Genomic DNA, 17168 nt, shown 5'->3' with positions numbered 1-17168 from the left:
CACACACACACACACTGGATAGGGAGTGAGGTTGAGAGATTTACTTATTGGCCTCTGAACCATGATTTTTTTCCTCAGTCTTACAGAGCCTGAATTTTGTTTCACATATAAAGAAACAATCATTCTGATAAAGAGCATAATGCAGTACAATGCTGATTTTAAAAATCACAGAATCTATTAAAAATCCATTTAAATCATGTACTCACTGCTTCAAAAATATAACTAAGAAATAAAAAAGTGCTACTGATTGCAAGCTGTGAACTTCAACTAACGTCATAAATCCCAATTTTTAGTAACTCTATGCTAACTGAGGTATGTAATATCATTGGTTCCAAATGGGATCTTAGGAAAACATCAAGGGTTAAAGAACAAGTTTATTTAATATTTAGTGCTTGGAAACCAGCCCAGGGAACGGTGCAGCGTCCTCTTCTTGGTGAATGTTATCTGTGGAGAACCTTGTGGGGCCTCATCATGACCAGACCAGGGAGAACTCCACGTTATCTCCCATGGACTTCAGGGCTCTTACTGATCTCACAGAACACTCACCCGCTTCTCTCTTATAAAGGATATCTTACTCCTCATATTAACATGTACTCTTCACGTCATGTATTACAAAACTATGCAGAAAGCCATTTGATGGTTTACTACATGTATATCAGGAGCTATTCATATAAACGAAAATATTCAAATAGCTTAGTAGCTGTAAATTAAACCATTTTGCAGGCCATTTGGTAGAAGTCATATTCATTTAATCTACCACTAAATACTACCTATAGAAACCAAGGTTATTAAGATATATATGTATAAAAATATTTTAGAATATAACACTAAGCTAAACTATACTTAAAAATATTTAAGAGCTGGGAATGTAGCTCAGGAGTACAGCGCTTGCCTAGAACCCCCAGAGGGTTCCATCCTCAGTACCAAAAAAGAATTATACCTGAGCAATGATTTGTTCTCCATCATTGTATACTTTGGTGCCTATCACATCTACTACTTTCAGGCGTTCAGAAACCTACCAAAAGAAAAAAAAAAAGACAGCATTAAGTAGATACACAATAATTTGGTAATCTTACTGGTTATACAGGTTGAAAAGTGGTAGCCTATAGCAAAATCATCATGCAGCAGTGTGTAGACTGTATGTGTTTGTTACATTACTGCCAGGATCTTAAAATACACAAATTTGTATTTCTAGCCATTCTTGAAAAATTAGAAGATTTAGCCACTCTCAGCTCAAATTTCTACATGACAACAATAAAACTATGGTGGAATAGCAGCTGCTTCTCTAGCGGGAGCACATGTTCTCCAATTCACCAGAGTCCCTCCTGGCTTGGTTTTCTTCTTCATGTTACTGGCCTAGCTCTGAAGGCATTGGATTTCCACCCAATCCACTTCTATTTAAAGAGCTAAGCTGCTGGAGGAGATCAGCTGCCTAACATGCATTCTGTAGTGCAGCCAAAACGCTACCAGGCGTGACCTAACAATCCAACAGACATTAAAAAGGAGAAACATGGCTATGCAGAAACACGTAGTAGGTACAAAGAACTGCCCCTCTTTAACGACTAAAATATTTCAAACATGAAACTAAAATATGTATAAATTCATTAACAGTGATGTATAGAAAGAAAGTAAAGCTGACTTTTTAGGCTAACGAGTTTCTACTTTCAGAGATAAAAACATAAGCAGGAAGTCTCACTCACGAGACATCTGGGCCAAGAAATGCAGGTGATGAGGGAATGAGCCACAGGCTGTGTAGGAGGACACTGCACACAGATGGCATGATGCGGGCCCCGAAATAGGTGAGGGCCGCGGGTGTGAGCAACAGCAGGAAGCCGTGTGTCTAGGACAAGATGATGAGAGGGAGCAGTGGAAAACAGGATCACAGCCATCGAGTGCTGGGCAGAGAGGCTTGCACAGAGGACTCCACGACCCGGGCCGAGGAGCATTATGCACACAACAATTACAAGCCAGGACCACAGCCCAGACAGGAGATAACAGGGGTGAAGTTGGTGGGAAAGGACCAGGTTCGGAATATATTCTAAAAATAGGGCAGCTAAGGTCACTATCAGGTTGGTCATGGGTGGGGAACACAGAGGGGTAAGAGCAAACCCCAAGGGCCTCCCTAAGACACCAAAAGGATGGTGTTGCCAGCCACTGGGATGGCAGGGAAAAGGAGATCAGGGAGGTGGCAGGTCTGAGACGTCTGTTAAGACACCTGGTGGGAGATGTTAAATAACCAGGTGGCAGCAATGTCAACTTTAAAAGGTATCAGCGTATACACAGTATGCCAAACCACGGGATATGAAACATTCACCTTAACTTGAGAGGCAATGAGAGCAAGGGTAGGACCTGAGACATTCGTTTTAAGGGGGAAAGGAAAAGGGGAATAAACAAGAAGTGAAAACAATCAGTATTTAGATAACTCCTCCCTTGAAGCTTCAACTAGTGGATCTTGCCAACATTGATCTGATCAAATCTGATATTAGCTAAAGATCACATATAAAATTTGTTATAGACGCTGGCTAGGATCCTGCTCCTTATAAATAACAAAACAAATGCAGTTATAGGCAGTAAAAAAAAAATACTGAATTATAAAACCAAACATCACCATTTGGTGCTTTCCAATAGATTTTCATTCAAAGAAATTTTTCTGTAGAACTATTTCTAACAAAACAGAAGTTCTGAAGCAGAGTAAAAGCATATACTTACCTCCAAAGATTTAAGGAACGGCAGTGACTCAATAAAGCTTTCATACATTTTTCTTTTTTTGGCATTGTTTTTTACAATTATTCTCCTGAAGGTTACCCTGTCCTAGAAGTAGAATATAAAAAACGAAGAGTTAAAATGTAAATTCATGGAGGAAAAAATTCTGAATATTTTATTCCCTACAAGAAACAATAACTGAAGTTTTCAACATAAAAGATTAACATCATTATACTTTCAAATCAACTCAGTTCAGATTCTTCTTTCTTCAGGTACAAAATGTTACTGCAGAACCTGATAAAATAATTTCATTTTCTTATAAAGGAAGCATTAATTTACTTGTATGTATTTCTAACAAAATGTGACCAACACGTTTGGCTATAACCACAAGGAGGCGCTGTCACGCCACTGTAAAAAACAGGGCTGTGTTCTTTTACTGGGGATGGCAGCCATAAGGGTTGCAGCAGGAAATAGGTGGAAAGCGACCAGCATTTTTGTGGGGGTGGTACCGGGGATAGAACTCATGACCATGCGCCACTGAGCTAAATCCCCGGCCCAACGACCAGCGTTTTTATAAAAAGTAAACTGAAAGTCTTGAGTGACTTCTTCAGAGAAGACACATAAATACATGTACAGTACTGATGTTTGTTTCTCCTAAAGCAGACTAGAAATCATATAAAAATGCTACTAGAAAAATTTAATCATAAATTCATAATGTAAGAGAAGCCTTTAAAAAGTATTTACTCACTCTAGGTTCTTTTCCTTATCTACAGTGTGCTAGCATTTTCCTTTTTAAAAATGTGAAAGCACAGAGAAATTGCACTTTCTTGAATAATATATAATACTAGAGCTTACCATGTGTAAAATCTAAAGTCCTTATTTGTATTCATACTATATGATCCAAAAGATGCAGAACTAAGGAACTAGGCAAATTTTTAATAACAGCTCAAAATTATTTCTTTTCATTCTTTTTTTTTGGTACCGGGGATCAAACTCAGGACCTTACATTTGAGAGGCAGGAGGTGGAATCACTGAGTCAAATCCCCAGCCCTAAAATTATTTCTCTAAAATTATTTTCTGAACGAAATCTCACAAAATATTATTTTAATTCTTTAACAAAAGCCCCATTAATCAGAGTTTGGCATTCACTGATGAATAATCACACCATTTTAATAAAACCAAGATGTTATCATGCAATCATATTAAAGCTGAATTTAAATGTACTAGGAGTGTGATGAAGAAAAATCCTGGTCAGGCATGATGGTGTAAGTCTGTAATCCCAACATTTTGGAGGCCGAGGCAGGAGGATCACAAGTTCAAGCCCAGCCTGGGTAACTTAGTGAGACCTCCCTAGCCCAAAAAGAAAAAAAGGGCAAAATGCAAAGGTCTTAGTTTCAGTCCCCAATAACTGGCAGAAAATTGAAGTATGGACATAAATATTTAAGTGTGATGGACACATTTATGTCCCCCTAAAACTGGTTTGTTGAATGTCTCACCTTCAATGCTACGTGTATTAGGGAGTGGGGGCTTTGGGAGGTGAAAGAGGCCCTGGAGACCTGCCTTGGCTGGACCTTGCACCAAATGAGGACACGCTGGGAAGGTGGCCACATCTGAACCAGGAAGCAGATGACACATTTTCTGGTGTCTGAATTGTGGACTTCCTGGCCTCCAGAACTGTGAGGGATGAATGTCTGGTAAGCTACCCATTCTACTTTGTTCTAACAGCCCAAACAGACTAAGACACTAGCAAATCAAACAGCCTGCTTGTTCCTCAGCTGAATTTATTACCATTTTGATACTGCCTGTAATTTGGATTTGAGTCTTAATAATTTCTCAAAGAGAAATAAATCATAAGATAATTCAGGAAAAATATTAAAATCATTTCTAAATCTGCCTCTGTAACAGAATCAGCTGCAGTGGTTTCTGAGATCCTAGACTTTAGTGACTCAAAATCTCCACATGTCAGGCTTAATAAGCGCTACATTACAGAAGCCGCCCAAGAGATTCTGATTATATAATCATTTGGAAACCAGGTACACTACCATTTTGTAGATAAAGTTCATTGCAAAACAGAAAAGACCTGAAATAGTTCAGCAATTTAGAGATAACTGTGAGTTACACCTTTCAGGAAGAATTTTCTATTAATGGCCCACTCTTCACACCTGCTGTGGCATATAAAGCCCAAAGTTCAACTTCAAATGCTTTCATCCTAGGCATTTCAATAACGGTCACCCTGACCCTTAGCACAGTCATGCAGATCAGCTGATCTCTTGAGGACAACAGGAACCGAGCATAGAGCCAGGCTCTCTTGGGACTTGGTCTCTTTACATTCCCACTTCTATGCAGAGGTCCAGTCTGTTAACCTTAAACTTTTCTACTCAACTTTCCCTAAGAAGGAGTAGGTTATGCCAGTTGCTATTAAAAAGCAGACTAAAATATTAAGCAACTATGCTAATTAGCATAATTTTTATAAAAGCTATTGCATTTGCATATGTACCAAAAGATGATTATCACAAACTGCCCCCTTTCATACACTTTACCATGTCTGGACCACCAAAACTTTCTTCGAAATGTTTCTCGGGAGCTGATGTATTCTGCCCCCTCGGAAATCCTGAGTTTCTCTACCTAATTAAGGTTTCCACCAGGGCTGAAGACTCAATATTAAAAGGGGCCAGCCTGAAAATCTCTCATCCTGCACCCAGGACGTGTGAGGAGTTCCCCTGGTGGGTGACAATCCGACCCAGGTGGGCACCCCCACTAGAGGTCACCACTTCCTCAGCAGCACAGGTCATAGCAGATGCTACACTATTCCCGCCTCTTTGAGGACACACAGACATTTCCTGTGGACCAAGGTCTGCTATGGTGTGGTTTTTTTCCTCTGCTGGCTTTGGGAGTCCTTAAAACACTTCAGATGGTGAGTTTCCTTCCACCTGAAACAATGCCAATTTTTTTCTACAACTTAAATAACTCATCACATTTTTAGGAAGTACACAGTAACTGCCTGGTTCTAATACAGAGAAATGCAAAACGTCTTGTTTCGCAGATCAAGAGATATTTTTATCAGCTGAATCTACTTATGAGTCAAATGCTCAGCTGAATAATGTGCAGATTCTATAAGGCTGCAGTCCTTGGAAATGAGACAGTTAACAAATTTCCCATTCGTGTCAATCTCTTTCTACAAAACAATTTGAGAAAACCTAATAAATGCATGTCAAAGTGGGCTACTATACGGTGGGCTGTGCGCCACAATTTAAAGCAAATGCACGCACTGGGAACCTCGCCTACGTCTGTGCTGCTTAAAGTGAGGTCTGACAATAGGCAGCACTGCTATCCCTCGGAGCTGGTGAGAGAGCAGACTGCAGGCCTCACCCGGAGCCTGGATCGAGTGCAGTGCATCGCAGACTCCCAGGACATGCAGGCTACCACAGTCTCAGAATCACCACTTGAATACAATCTTCCAGAATCAGCTTTAGTAGCAGCTGATACTTCACCTCCTATCACATGAGAAAATGATCTCCCTTTCTACCCTCTTACCCAAATACAGTATGGCTTTAAACCAACCTTTAAGTCTTGTGCTACCACTGAAATTTTATTTAAAGACAGGTTGAAATGCTTGAGACCAGAAGTTTCAGATTTGAGATTTTTCAAATTTTGGAATATTACACACATATGAGATATCTTGGGGATGAGATCCAAGTCTAAACACAAAATTCATTTGTTTCCCAAACACCTTACATGTATAGTTTGAAGCTAATTTCAGACAATATTTGCAATGTGTGTTTTGACTGTGGCCTGTCACATGAAGTCAGGTGTGCTATTTTCCACTTGTAGCATCTTGTCAGTGCTTACACTTTGTTAAGATTTTGGAGCATTTCAGATTTTCCAATTAAAGATACTCAACTAGTACTCACGTCTAGATCCTACTGCTGAGATTCTGATTAAATTTGTCTGTGGTAGGGGCAAGAGAACAAAACAAAACACCAGGTAATTCTGATGTGCAACCAGGTAAGAAGCACTGGTACCAAGTATCTGCTGTACACAGCTGCTCTTAAATACAAAGATCAATTGATACCGCCAAGAGAATCCATTTCTAGTGGTTTCTCAAACTAGCACACATCAGAATCACCTGAAGGACTTGCTCATACACAGACTGCCAGGCCCTCTCTGCTCCCTGATTCACAGGCCAGCAGTGCATGGAGGCCTGACCGCACTTCTAACAAGCTCCCAGGTGATACCAACACTGAGACCAGGGGAGAGCGCTTTGACAACCTCTCCTTTAAAACTGTAGTGCACTGCTCAGAAAGCCGGCAGAGAAAAGGCACTGGAGCTTTGTCTGAAGGATTTGTAAGAGTGGGCGAGAGAAGCATTCTGGATCTGGTGTCATCCTTGGGGCTGGCAGATCTCAGGCTCTGGACCTGACTGCAGGATGAGGACATGAAGCTCTGGGCTCAGCACAATCTTCGTGCCCAGCAGTGGCTGAGTAAATTCCCCAAGTAAAGCTACCTATGAAAATCAAAATACAGTGTCTACCTGGCTATGGTCATAATGACTATTACAAGAAGTAACATTCAGGACAGATAAATATTGTACTTACCAAACCCCACAGAGCACCAGGAGAGGTAGCAGTGATTGTAGCTGCTCTGGGTGTGTTGTACATTAAGGCCAGTTCGCCAAAACTCCCACGATTGTCGTAATTACCAACACATCTTCCAACACCATCACATTTTACATAAATATCAAATGTTCCCCTGTTGGACATATGTAAATTGGAGGCAAAGGTAATTCAAATAAAATCCCATTGCACTTAAACTATTTCAGAAATGAGTCCTGTGCAATAAAATCTTACTTCCAACCTATAGGCTCTGATAACAGCAAGTAATAAAAAAGCAGCAGTACGTACTAATCTGTCCCTACCAGATGAGAACGTGAGGAGACCATCGGCTAGACTGGAGTAGGGGCCTGCGTGTGCCTGCTGGGAAAATGGAACTAAACAATACAAATTAAGCAATAAAAGACAAAAATATGAGACTACATATGTCAAACACTGCACTTACTGCATAAGAATAGTAAGGAATATTCAAGGGATGGTCATGTACTATTTTGTGATCAGAAGAAATTTTTTTTTTTTTTTAAAAGAACAGAGCTGGAACAATCTGGTTAGCTCCTATTCCACAGGACTCACTAGGAGCCATTATAATTGACAGCAGTGGTCAGCCCAAAGATTGGCTACCTTCTGTTTTAAATGAACTTTTATTGGAATACAGACAGAATTGTTACTTCATGCATTACGTGACTGGTTTTGCTCATACTGTCAGGGCTGAATCGCTGCAACAGAAATCATATTAGTCCACAAAGCCTCAAATATTTACTCTCTGGCTCTTTATACAATCTTGAGGTCAACCCAAAATCTAGAGTTCAAAAAGTAACAGAAATCCAGACTAACTATAGGATCCTCACTCATCCTTTTATAGTTTTTCTGTGCCTGTCTCTTAATTGGGGTTCTTTTTCTAAGCAAACAAGACATCATTCGCTTGTCCACAGTCTACAAACTCTTCTCTGGGTAGCGGGGCTGTCCCTTCATGCACTACACTTTGCCAGAGGGAACAGGGCTACAACCTTGCTGAGGCATCTGAGAAAACACAAAGGAAAGCGCCTCACTCTGCTGGCTAAACCCGAGCAAAAACGAAAAAGAGGGGCAGTGGCAAGAAAGGCATTGACTTAGGATTAGGAAAGGATTACAAATGATAACTAAATAGTAAGAACAGAAATATAAGGTAACAGATAAAAGATATTAATGAGAAAGGAAGAAAATACAATAATTAGGTCTTTAATATAGTTCAAGAACAAAATGACTATTTCAAAGATACGTTCTAGAATTTGTTCCAGGAATCAATTATTTTTCAAGTACAACTTGAAAAAAACTCTTCCACTTGCACCAACTATACTCCTGCACTGAAACTGTCCTTGACATTTACATATGTACAGGATCAAATATACAGCAAAACGTATGAGCTTTCCAGTTGAAATAGCATCAGGTTTGCTAGAATACCGTGGGCTAATTTTCACTCAGATTTTGTCCCTGCTAATGCGAGGCCTCAGCAGTGCAAACCCCAGGAAAGGTCTGGAAGGGAGGCGGTGGACAGGCAGATGAGGGCTGTGCCACCCTGAGCTGCTGGGTGACCCGAATCAAGCCCTCTCGCTTCCATATGCCTGAAAGTTTCACCTGTCAGTGGGTGAACATTAAAAAATAAGGCAGTTTTGAGAGTAAAAAATACCTACTAAAAAAGATGAATACCATACTGTATTTGGAGTTCTCCCAGTCCCCTACAACTAATCATAGCTGACTGAATTTCTAAGTTGTTTCACTGACAAAAGCTATTAATAATACCAAAATCATGACTGATTTACATATGGGATGACTGGTTTTGTTCTACTTCATAATCCTGGCGAGGGCCTTGGGAGGAGGTTACTAGGCATCGGCGCGATGAGGTGTGGAGGAGTCATCCACGGAGCACGCACGACCGATGTGTGAGACACCACAGAGCCGCGGCAGGAAACGAGGCTGGGCCCGGGAGAGGAGTGGATCAGCAAGGCCTCTCACACCCCACCAGAAGCAAGGGCAGCCTTGCAGAGCTTCCCTTGCAGAGCTCAGGGACACCCCGCCACAACACAACGACCCCTCCGCGTCACTTCACACAGGGAAGAAACAAACAATGCAGACTGCAGCCCTGTGGTAGTCATCCTTTACCCACCATGCAAACAAAGCACACTGTTCTTTGATGAAGTAAACACAAATGAAGCTGTCTGAAATTAGATTTTCAACAGCAAATAAAATAGTTTCTCTCTTAAGCATTTTTAAGAGACAAATGTAATAATGCACAAACAATGTGAAAGACACAAACGACTCACTATTGCCTGGGTGAGGCTGATGCAGCAAAAAGGAAAGACTGGTCATTTTACCCTCTACCCCTTGAAATGTCTGAACTTTTTAAATCATGAGCATCCTTATGTTATAGGTAATAAAAAGAGCTTGCTACAAACACAATAACACAGACTAAGTCCTTCTCTAATATCCTAGCCTTGTAAAATTTTAGTTCTATTCTGTTAATAGGTATGTGCTACATACTGCTACACACTCTTTTCCATCAATTTAGCAAATAAGGATGCTCAAATTAATGACTGGGATTTACAGATTAACCAAAACTCATCAATTTCTTTATAAATTGGCCCTCTTTTCATAATGTATTCCCTGCAAGTTTACATTACCAATTATGTAGCAAGTAATAAGAGGAAATAGCAACTATCATACAGTAACTTTCCAGCTGTCGTAATAACAACTGAGATTTTACACAAAAGGTATTTACACATCGGTAGTGAGTTTGGGCAGAACTTACCTATCGATCACATAAAAGTTGTCACCGTCATCTCCTTGATCAATAACATGTTCCCCTTCTTTAACCAATTTTTCAAACATGGCATCTAATACTTGAGACATCTGCTCCTATTTTTTAAAAAGACAAGATATAAACTTTATGTTTACCCAGAACATGCATTCTTTTTTGTTATTTTTTGGTACAGTGGATTGAACTCATGACCTTGCATTTGTGAGGCAGACACAGTGCCACTGAGCTAAATCCCCGGCCCTAGAACATGCTTTCTTTTTTCTTTTCATATACTGATTTCCATTAATTTTAATATTTACTGGCAAAAACATACTTTCCAGATGAAATTAAAATCAACTGTTCAGGCTCAGTCCCCAAAGCTTCTATGCAAAAATCTCTGGGTGCTGAGAACACAGCTGAAGAACCCCAAGCCCTTTCTTCAGCATGTTGAGTGGAAGTCTGCACCTGAACGTTCCTGCGGTGACAGGGAGCTCCTGTCTGCAGAGCAGCCCGTCCCTGCCAGACGTGTCATTCCAAGGCAGGTTTTAATGCTGCACTCCAGCTAATGTCTCCACCAGCTCCTTCCCAGCCTCTTGGTTTGGCCTCCAGACCAATATATTCAGATTACACATGTAAGTTTCATTAGAAGACTCTGTAGAGCAGTTTTAGGTTCACGGCGGAACGGAGAGGAACACAGAGATTCTGGCGTGCTCCCGGCCCCAGTCCACACACCAGCGCCCATCAACCTCCCCACCCGAGGGGTGCATCTGGGATACTCTGGCGATGCACTGACCTACCACTATCAGCGGGTCTCCATTTACACTAAGCCTCCCTCCTGGTGTGGTGCGTTCTCAGTCTGGACTAATGGAAAATAACACATATCCACTACTACAGAATCACACAGAGTAGTTTCACTGCCCTAAAAGTCCTTGCTTCCTCTGTAACTCTTAGTGACCACCGAGCTGTTTTGCCCTTTCCAGAATGTCATGTAACTTGAATCATACACTATACAGGCCTTTGCAGATTGGCCTCTTTCACTCAGTAACAGGCATATAGAGTTCCTCTCTATCTTTTCATGACTTGATGCTCAGTGCAGAGTAACATTCCACTGCCTGCATGTACCACGGCTTATTTGTCCACTCACCTCCTAAAGGGTATCTTGGCCACTTTCAAGTTTTATCAATTATGAATAAAGCTGCTATAGACATCTGTATGTAGGTTTTTGCACTAAGTTTTCAACCCCTTTCAGTAAAAACCAAGGAGCATGACTGCTGGAGCACGTGGGTACAAAGATGGTTAGCTCCGTAGGAAACTGCCAAACCTTCTACTGAGGCTGTATTCCCACCAGCAATGAACGAAGTTCTGTGACTCCACATCTTCACCGATGTGGCGGTTCCGTGTTTTGGATTTTGGCCATTCTGACAGGTGTGTGGTGGCATCTCATTACTTTGCATTTTCCTGATGCCACGTGATGTAGGGCATCTTTTTGTATGCTTCCTTTTATCTGTGCTTCTTCTTTGGTGAGGTGTCTGTTAAGGTCTTTGGTCCATTTTTAAATCAGGTCATTTGCTTACTGTTAAGTTTTAGGGGTATTTGGGGTAACAATCCTTATCAGATGTGTCTTAGGAATGTCATCTTCCAGTCTGTGATTTGTCTTTTCATCCTGTTCACAGTGCCTTTTGCAGCACAGAAATTTTAAAATTTTTTTTCTGTACCAGGAATCAAACTCAGGGCCTTGGGGATGCTAGGAAGGTGCAGTGCCAGAGCTAAATCTCCAGCCCAGAATTTTTTTTTGTTTTTCAGTACCGGAGATTGGACTTGGGACCTTGTGCTTGCAAGGCAGGCGGCAGAACCACTGAGCTAAATCCCTGACCCCCAAACTTTTTAATTTTAATGAAGCCCAGCTTATCAATTCTCACACTTTTATATATTGTGCCTTTGGTGGAATATCTAAACAAAAAGCTATCACCATTCCTAGAAAACCTAGACTTTCCCCTGCATTAGCTTCAAGGAGTTTTATACATTTAAGATTGTGATCCATTTTGAGTTAAAATTTTTTTTGAGGGGTATGAAGTCAGGGTCTAGATTCCTGTTTTTGGCAGGTGATGTCCAGTTGTCCCAGTACCACTTGCTGAAAAGACCATTTTTACTACATTGTCTTGCTTTGGCTCCTTTGTAAAAGATCAGTTCATTGATGTAAAGCTGTTTCTGGGCTCTCAATTCTGTTCCAGTGATCAATTTATCATTCTTTTGCCAGTATCACATTGTCTTGATTACCATTACTTTATACTAAGTCTTGAAACTGGTATCAATTCTGATTTTTGTCCTTCAAGGTTATGTTGGCTATTCTGTCTTTCACCTCTCCAGATTTATCTATTCTGGATACAAACCACAGAATCAGTTTGTCAATATCTACAAAATAATGTACTGGGGCTTTTATTGGGATTGAATCTACAGATCGAATTGGTAAGAACTTATATCTTGACAATACTGAGTCTTCCAATGGGACTCTCTCTTCATTTTATTTAGTTCTGTTTGAGTTTTGTCATTTTCCTCAGATAGCTCTTGTACATATTTTGTTAGACGTATATTTAAGTATTTCACTTTTAGTGATGATAAAGGGTACTGATTTTAATTTAAAATTCTATTTGTTCCTTTTTGCTGTGTTGAAAAGTGATTGGCTTTTATATATTAATATTATATACTACAACCTTGCTGTAATCACTTTTTTAGTTTGGGGAGTTTTTTTTGGTGATTTTACAGGTCTGCTGCTTATATAATCATATCATCTATGAACAAAGACAGTTGTACTTCTTCTTTCTCAATCAGTACAGCTTTTATTTCCTTTCCTTATCTTAGTGCATTAGCTAGGGGCTTCCAGTATGAGGTTGAAAAGGAGTGGTGAGAGGGAACTACAATTTTGTAACTGACATAAAACGCACATACTATAAAACTCATAATTTAAAAAGTGAACAACGCAGTGGCCACACGCTGTGTAACTGCCCCCTTGTGTATTTCCAAAACAGTTTCATCACTCCAAAGGAAAACCGTTAAGCAGCCACTTGCCATTCTTATGTACTCTTAATCCTAGAAACCACTTCTGTTTTCTTTCTTGACAGATTATCTACTCTGGATCTTTCAATATAGCAATTATAAAGTATGTGGCCTTTTGTGTCTGGTTTATTTCACTTAGGGTAATGTTTTCAAAGTTCATCTCCACTGTGGGGCATATGACACAATTTTTTTTCAGACCAATAATATTCCATTGTTTGTAAATACTACAATCTGTTTATCCATTTTGTCAACACACACTGGTTGTTTCTCTCTTCTGGTTATTGTGAATAGTACTGCTATAAGCACTGTAAGTATTTGAGTATTCCCAATTCTTTTGAGTGTACATCCATGAGTAGGATTATTGGAAAATATGATATCTCTACATTTAACTCTTTTTTTCAAAGACGAGTCTCACTATGTAGTCCAGGCTTGAACTTGTAAGCCTCCTGCCTCAGCCTCCCGAAAACAGGGGGTTCGAGGCATGCACCACCATGCCCAGCCTTATATTTAATTTTCATCAAGCAGTTTTCCTCAGCAGCTGAACCACACTACTTTCTCACTAGCAAATGTGCAGTTATTACTTCACATTCTCACCATCTGCACCCCCTTAAATGATAGCTATCCTAGTGGGGTTGAAGTAATATTTCACTGCGGTTTTGACCTGCATTTTCCTCATGACTAACCATGCTGAGGCCTGCATTTTCCTCACGACTATGTGCTTGTTGGCCACTTGAATAGGAGAAAGTATTTTACCCATTTAAAAATTGGATTTTGTATTTTTTGATGTTGTGTTGTGTTATTTACATACTTTTCAGCTCTGGATTCTTATCAGATGTATGATTATAAACACTGTCTTCCATTTTGTAGACTGTCTTTTCAATGCTATCTAAAAATTTCTCATTTTTATAAAGTTCAATTTCTCTTGTCTTGCTTTTGGTACTGAGGAATTCAAGGTCATGAGACTGCTATGCTTTCTTCTAAGAGTTTTATAGCGTTAGCTCTTGTACGGTAGGTCTTTGATCCATTTTTGGTTAATTTTTGTATATGTCATGCACAGGGGTCCAACTTCCTCCTTTTGTGTGGATATACAGTTGTCCCAGGACCATCTGTTAAAGAGATTATTATTTCCTTGGTGGACAGGTGTCACACTCTTGTTGAAAAGCATTTGGTCATAAATCCATCAGTTTATTTCTGAACTCTCAGTTTCATGCTAGTGTTCTACATGTGTATCTCGATGCCACTACTACTACTTTATTACGGGAGCTTTGTAGTAAGTTTTGAAATTGTGAAATGTGAGGCCTGCAAATTTTGTTCTTGTTCAATATGGTTTGGTTTTCTGGAGCCTCTCTGTCATGGATCCTATTTTAACACAGTGGGATGACAACAAAATGTATAGTTTAGCTCTGTAATACATAAAAGCTACCACTTTAAACTTTTATAAATCAATTAACACTCATGAAAATAATTTTTAAAAACAACAGGGACTCTCTACTGGCAGGGACATATCCCAGTAAGTAACCTATGTCCACATAGCTCTCTGCAATCTGATATGTTACTAAGTAGAAAAAAATAACAGGGCAAACACTAGAGATTTTGCTGCCACTAGATTTTTTAAAAAGAATATATTTGTATATGCATTACATGACCCCGGAAAATACCCATTATCGTACTGAAAGAACTTGCCTAGAACTGAGAACAAGGGTTGCTGGGAGACAGGTGGAGCTATCTTTTGTTCATTGTGAATTTTGTAAATTTCAGGTCTGTTGATTATAGCGTCTTAACTTAAAAACAAAGCAGACAGAGAATATAACTTTGCATCTTCATGTGGGCTAAGAAAAACCTGTGAAAGCGATAGAGATATGTTTGCAGGGCATGGTTTTTATCCCTTCCTTGGGTTTCTGTGAGAGCTCTGGCACCTACTTGTGGGCCAGCAGCCAGGCTAAGGGTGAGTCAGTGTGGCAGTGAAACAGGCTTGATGTGGTGTTAATTGGCCCCATGGGGATCCTTTTACCCAAATGATTTCATCCACTCAGGCAACATATGGTCACCTATCAAAATTCTGAAGGTTGATTAAATGGTTTACTAATACTTTGTTTCACTTGCTATTTCTATTTTGACTCTGGGGTGGGCAGGAGGAACATCAGCCTTATTGATTAGTTCTAACTCTAAATGTCAAATGGGGGGAAAAAGGATAAATTAAATTTCTGTACTAAATATTTTGTTATATTGGAATTATCTGCATTTTAATTAAGTAACACAGTTCCCAAATTATAAAGCTGAAGAATGCATACATGGATATTTGAAAAAGTAAAATTCTTGATAAAATACAGAAAAATAATCTTTTAAAACTTCTCTATGTGACAGGTGTCCTTCTAATCAATCAAAATGTGATTTACCCATAATTATGCACAGAATAAAAGAACTTAGGAAATATTTAATATTCAAAGGCTTATCAAGATGACTGACAACCACTGGAGGAAATCCACATGAGTTCCCTTACAGAATGCAAATTCAAGACCGAGCTTAGTAAAGAGCTCTGAGTCACTTCAGGAATAACAACTGACTCTGCATTAATGAAAGCGCCTATCATATAGCACAGGAAAATTATTTCAGTTAGCCTCAAATTAGAAATATTTCAGAAGGAAAGTGGCCTACTGAGTCAAGCATTAAAATATTCATGAAAAGAATATCTTCAAAGAGTTTAACAATTATAACTGCTATGGTTCCACATATGAATATACAGCACTATTGGGGGAAAAATGTTCTGAGGTCTACGAAGTACAGGTTTTCAGGCTAAACAGTGACTTCAAGTAATTCAGATGAGATGGGGGACACAGAGCCAAGCTCATTCTTCTTGCTAATCAGGACTTACCATACTATTTCTTCTCCTTCAAGTTCCCCTCTTCCAAAAAGGCCCTGCCTTCACAGGCATTCTAGCTAAACCCAGGCAGTCATCCTAGTGCTTTCCTTCAGGCCCAGTTAATTGAAACACCAAGTACCAAGCTCTGCCAACCCTGATTTTCCTTTCTGTCCATCTTTTTTCACTTCTGCCTACTTGAGCCCATTTCTCCTCTTGGATGGCGGCACGGCTTCATCATGCTTTGTTCTTGCCGATGTTCCCAACCTCTCTGCCCCCTTTAATTCCACCCTTGGCATCACCACCAAAGGGAACTCAGGGATACATGACTGTTGTAGCCTCTATTCAAAACTCTTCAGTTGTGCTCACTGCTGCTGGACACTCAAGAAAGGTCCTTTAAGACGTGGCACTCACATCTTAGCTGCCGTAACTAGACAGTGTCCACTGTAGGCTCTAATGGTAACATTCTATGCTTTTGTCAACTGATGACTTCCTTTTTGTTTTCTGAGGTAAAACTCAGTGGCCCCTCCAGCATTATGAACTGTCAGGGCAGTCTAAGAGACAACACATCCTCTCCCAGCACCCTGACCACACGACAACATCTATCATCAGCATGCTGTCTATGAACACACGTGTTTGTAGGCCTCATCAAATTATGGGTTCCAGGAGGACAAGAACCGTGTCTCAACATCACTGTGACCACCAATACCTTATCCAAGCCTTGGAACAAAGGGAGCTGTCAAACACTTACTGGACAGGAGCTACATGATAAGTGGATCATGTGCTGAGTGTGTAATTCAACCAAAATGCATTTGGGCTACTGCAAATGATGTTATATCATAAAAATTAAAGGCTGCCCAATATATGAGCTAAACTTAAAACTTTCATTCTGCTATGTGTGCGGCTAAATTTCTTTCTCCAGGTAGTAATTTGTTAAGTAAAATAAATGTATATTTTTAAATATACTCTGCATCATCTCTGAAAGGATTTGAGATAGTAGGGAAATAAATCAATCTGGTTTAAGTTCAAATTCAAAAAATAATCTTTCAGAAACAATTATGTCAGCATGTTTGCTTCTCCTTACAAACATTCAGTAATAACAATTTGCAGTTTGGGCTTTTGCTTCCCCAATAAACTAGATTTTAAAATATATATTGAAAACCTTTAGGAGA

At 39.8% G+C, this 17168-nt stretch overlaps 1 protein-coding gene across 1 annotated transcript in view; it reads right to left on the bottom strand.

Annotated features, from left to right (window-relative positions):
• The window catches only part of Prkar2b (protein kinase cAMP-dependent type II regulatory subunit beta), a 62889-nt gene that overhangs the window by 4541 nt on the left and 41180 nt on the right, over positions 1-17168 (bottom strand). The window contains exons 4-7 of the mRNA XM_033756765.1: positions 10098-10204; positions 7298-7451; positions 2710-2811; positions 941-1015 (exon numbers count right to left, since the gene is read on the bottom strand). Of these exons, the coding sequence (XP_033612656.1) occupies positions 941-1015; positions 2710-2811; positions 7298-7451; positions 10098-10198 (432 nt within the window). The 5' untranslated portion in view covers positions 10199-10204. The remainder of the gene's footprint in view (positions 1-940; positions 1016-2709; positions 2812-7297; positions 7452-10097; positions 10205-17168) is intronic.

The sequence above is a fragment of the Fukomys damarensis genome, unplaced genomic scaffold (genome assembly GCF_012274545.1).
Source record: "Fukomys damarensis isolate Sample0158 unplaced genomic scaffold, DMR_v1.0_HiC HiC_scaffold_4, whole genome shotgun sequence".
Classification (NCBI taxonomy): Eukaryota; Metazoa; Chordata; class Mammalia; order Rodentia; family Bathyergidae; genus Fukomys; species Fukomys damarensis.
Note: the sequence above shows the minus strand (reverse complement) of the source record. Positions and strands in the feature narration are given on the sequence as shown.